The 2,500-nt window shown below is 34.4% G+C and overlaps 1 protein-coding gene across 1 annotated transcript in view; it reads left to right on the forward strand.

The window, feature by feature from the left end:
* The window catches only part of LOC144966655 (uncharacterized), a 29,524-nt gene that overhangs the window by 7,928 nt on the left and 19,096 nt on the right, over positions 1-2,500 (forward strand). Inside the window, exons 7-8 of the mRNA XM_078903414.1 lie at positions 774-863; positions 2,037-2,257. Coding sequence (XP_078759540.1) covers positions 774-863; positions 2,037-2,257 — 311 coding nt within the window. The remainder of the gene's footprint in view (positions 1-773; positions 864-2,036; positions 2,258-2,500) is intronic.

Here is a 2,500-nt window from a genome sequence, read left to right on the forward strand (position 1 = left end):
CATCAATAGCATCATCTTAATAACATGATCGACAAAATATTCCGAGACATTCCTATATTCTTTGTTACGTCTAGCATTACTGCCTCAGATATCATGAAATCATCATCATTATTGTTTTTAAAAAACGGCCTTCAGAGTCGGAGTTTATCCCGGTTTCTTTAGTATGAAATGTATAATAGCGATTGTTTGCTCCCCTCTGGATAGGAATGTGTCTATCACAAAATACTTCCAGCCAGATCTAACAGACCCAGCTACCCATTCATTACTTGGTGGACAAGGGAATCAGAAAATTAATTTCAATTTCACCCGAATTAACCTCAGTCCTTTTGCGTGTGAAGCGAGTACTCTACCAACTGAGCTATTTAAACCCCCAATCATTATCGATATTGTCACCATTATGATTTTTAATAAAACGACATTAATTGAACCGCCTCTTTAGATGGTCATGATGCAACAATGGGATTCAATAGTCTGATATCACGTCGCCCAGTAACGAGCAGCTTGGTTCTAAACAAAGAAAATCAGTACTTTTTATTCCTCATGCTGACAAGAACTTTTTCAGATTCCACGTGATCAGAATGTATAAGTCAAAACATGATCAGATCCATAATGTTTTTCTCCTCTGGATACACTTTTATGCTCATCGGAGAAATATTTCATAAGGGCGTCCGCCATTGTTCCGATAGTTTAGAAACAGTTACTATGTTACTATACGTCATTACGCGGGAAGTGACGTCACGACTGTTGAAGCCTGTTCTTACTCCAATTTCCAGACGTAGGCTCGATCATTTGGCAACCCGCAGTCCAGGATTATTCTGATGACCTCGCCTCCCCTTTTAGCGACACCGGGAATTTGGATGCAGGTAATAGATTTGTAATAATAATATTATTATATGGTGATATTAAACTGCTAGTAGCTGTGGACTGTAAAAAGTCGTGAACAAAAAATGAATGGAAGAGCTTAGAAAAAAAAAAGGACAGAGTACCAAACACTCAACGCTTTTTCGAAGTCATAATAATAGTTTTTTTATTTGTTCATGAATATTCCAAAGACATAGGTAATTAATGACCGCCTAATTCTTTTTCTGTCTTTTTAGTCCATCCACATCTGCCGATTTGGGGTCTGTGTGGAATAACACACGTACTCGGAATGGTAGAGCCCGACATGCACAGAAAAGCAGGTCTGGCATCCGAATCCACTTATGGGCCTAGTTTAACACGGTTATAATGGACAATAGTTTGCGTCATTTTTTAAATGAGATTTCCATTACAATAATGAGCCCATAAGGAATTGGGTTATCAGACCTGCAAATAAGTGCACGTCGGGAGAGCCCAAATATGAAACTTTTGTTTGCTTCTTATCCCCTTTTTAAGCGTCTAGATAACACTCCACAATGAAGATGTATTAAGCTGTTAGAGGCTCTAAAAGAAAGTAAGGAACATAAATATTTCTCTAACCCGATTGTAAATGATGTACTAATGTTTTTGTTAGTCGGTGAAGCCGGGTTTTGAGCCCGAAACGTTTCGTATTTCGTATTTTGTTCTTTTTCGAAGCTGTTATTTTCATTTTTGTTCATTACTTTTTAAAGTGTAGAAATGAAACTTTAACCCAAGTCTCATATATATCGAATTGAGGCAGCCTGTCATTTATAATGCAATATGCACTGTGCTCAAAGTGCCACTCAAGGAATTTCAAGACAATAGCAACTCATCACGAGTAAGACAAGACATGGCATAAGGTTAATATTTTGGAAGAGGGCAGGGGAGTGGGGGGGGGGGTTGTTTTAGTACTTTGTTATAATAATAATAATAATAATTATTATTATTATTATTATTATTATTATTATTATTATTATTATTATTATTATTATTATTATTACTATTGATATCATTATCTTTATTGTCATTATTATTATTATTATTATTATTATTATTATTATTATTATTATTATTATTATTATTATTATTATTATTATTATATCAACTTGACGCACTGAAGAAAAGTGTTTCATTTTAATACATATATATCTTTCCAGAGTTGGCCCAGGCTGTTGAATACTTGGCCGATATGCAGAACCAAATCAACACAATCGTGGCAGGATCACTGGGTCAAAACCTGACAGCTGTGATGAATGAGATCTACTATAATATCTCGTTTGCTAGGAGTGATATGCATTGCTTTGGATGTGACGGGTCTTGTACTGATTGTTATGATATCGTACCCGATGATATCTACTACAATATGGATTTCACAACGGTGGGTGTGGTAATTAAGAAAAAAAAAATGAGAGATATGACACTAATAATAATAATAATAATAATAATAATAATAATAATAATAATAATAATAATAATAATAATAAATATACTACTACTACTACTACTACTACTACTACTACTACTACTACTACTACTACTACTACTACTACTACTACTACTACTACTACTAACCCTACTACTACTACTACTACTACTACTACTACTACTACTACTACTACTA

Source organism: Berghia stephanieae, chromosome 2, assembly GCF_034508935.2.
Source record: "Berghia stephanieae isolate SIO BIC M18660-M18661 chromosome 2, UCSD_Bste_1.3, whole genome shotgun sequence".
Taxonomy (NCBI): Eukaryota; Metazoa; Mollusca; class Gastropoda; order Nudibranchia; family Aeolidiidae; genus Berghia; species Berghia stephanieae.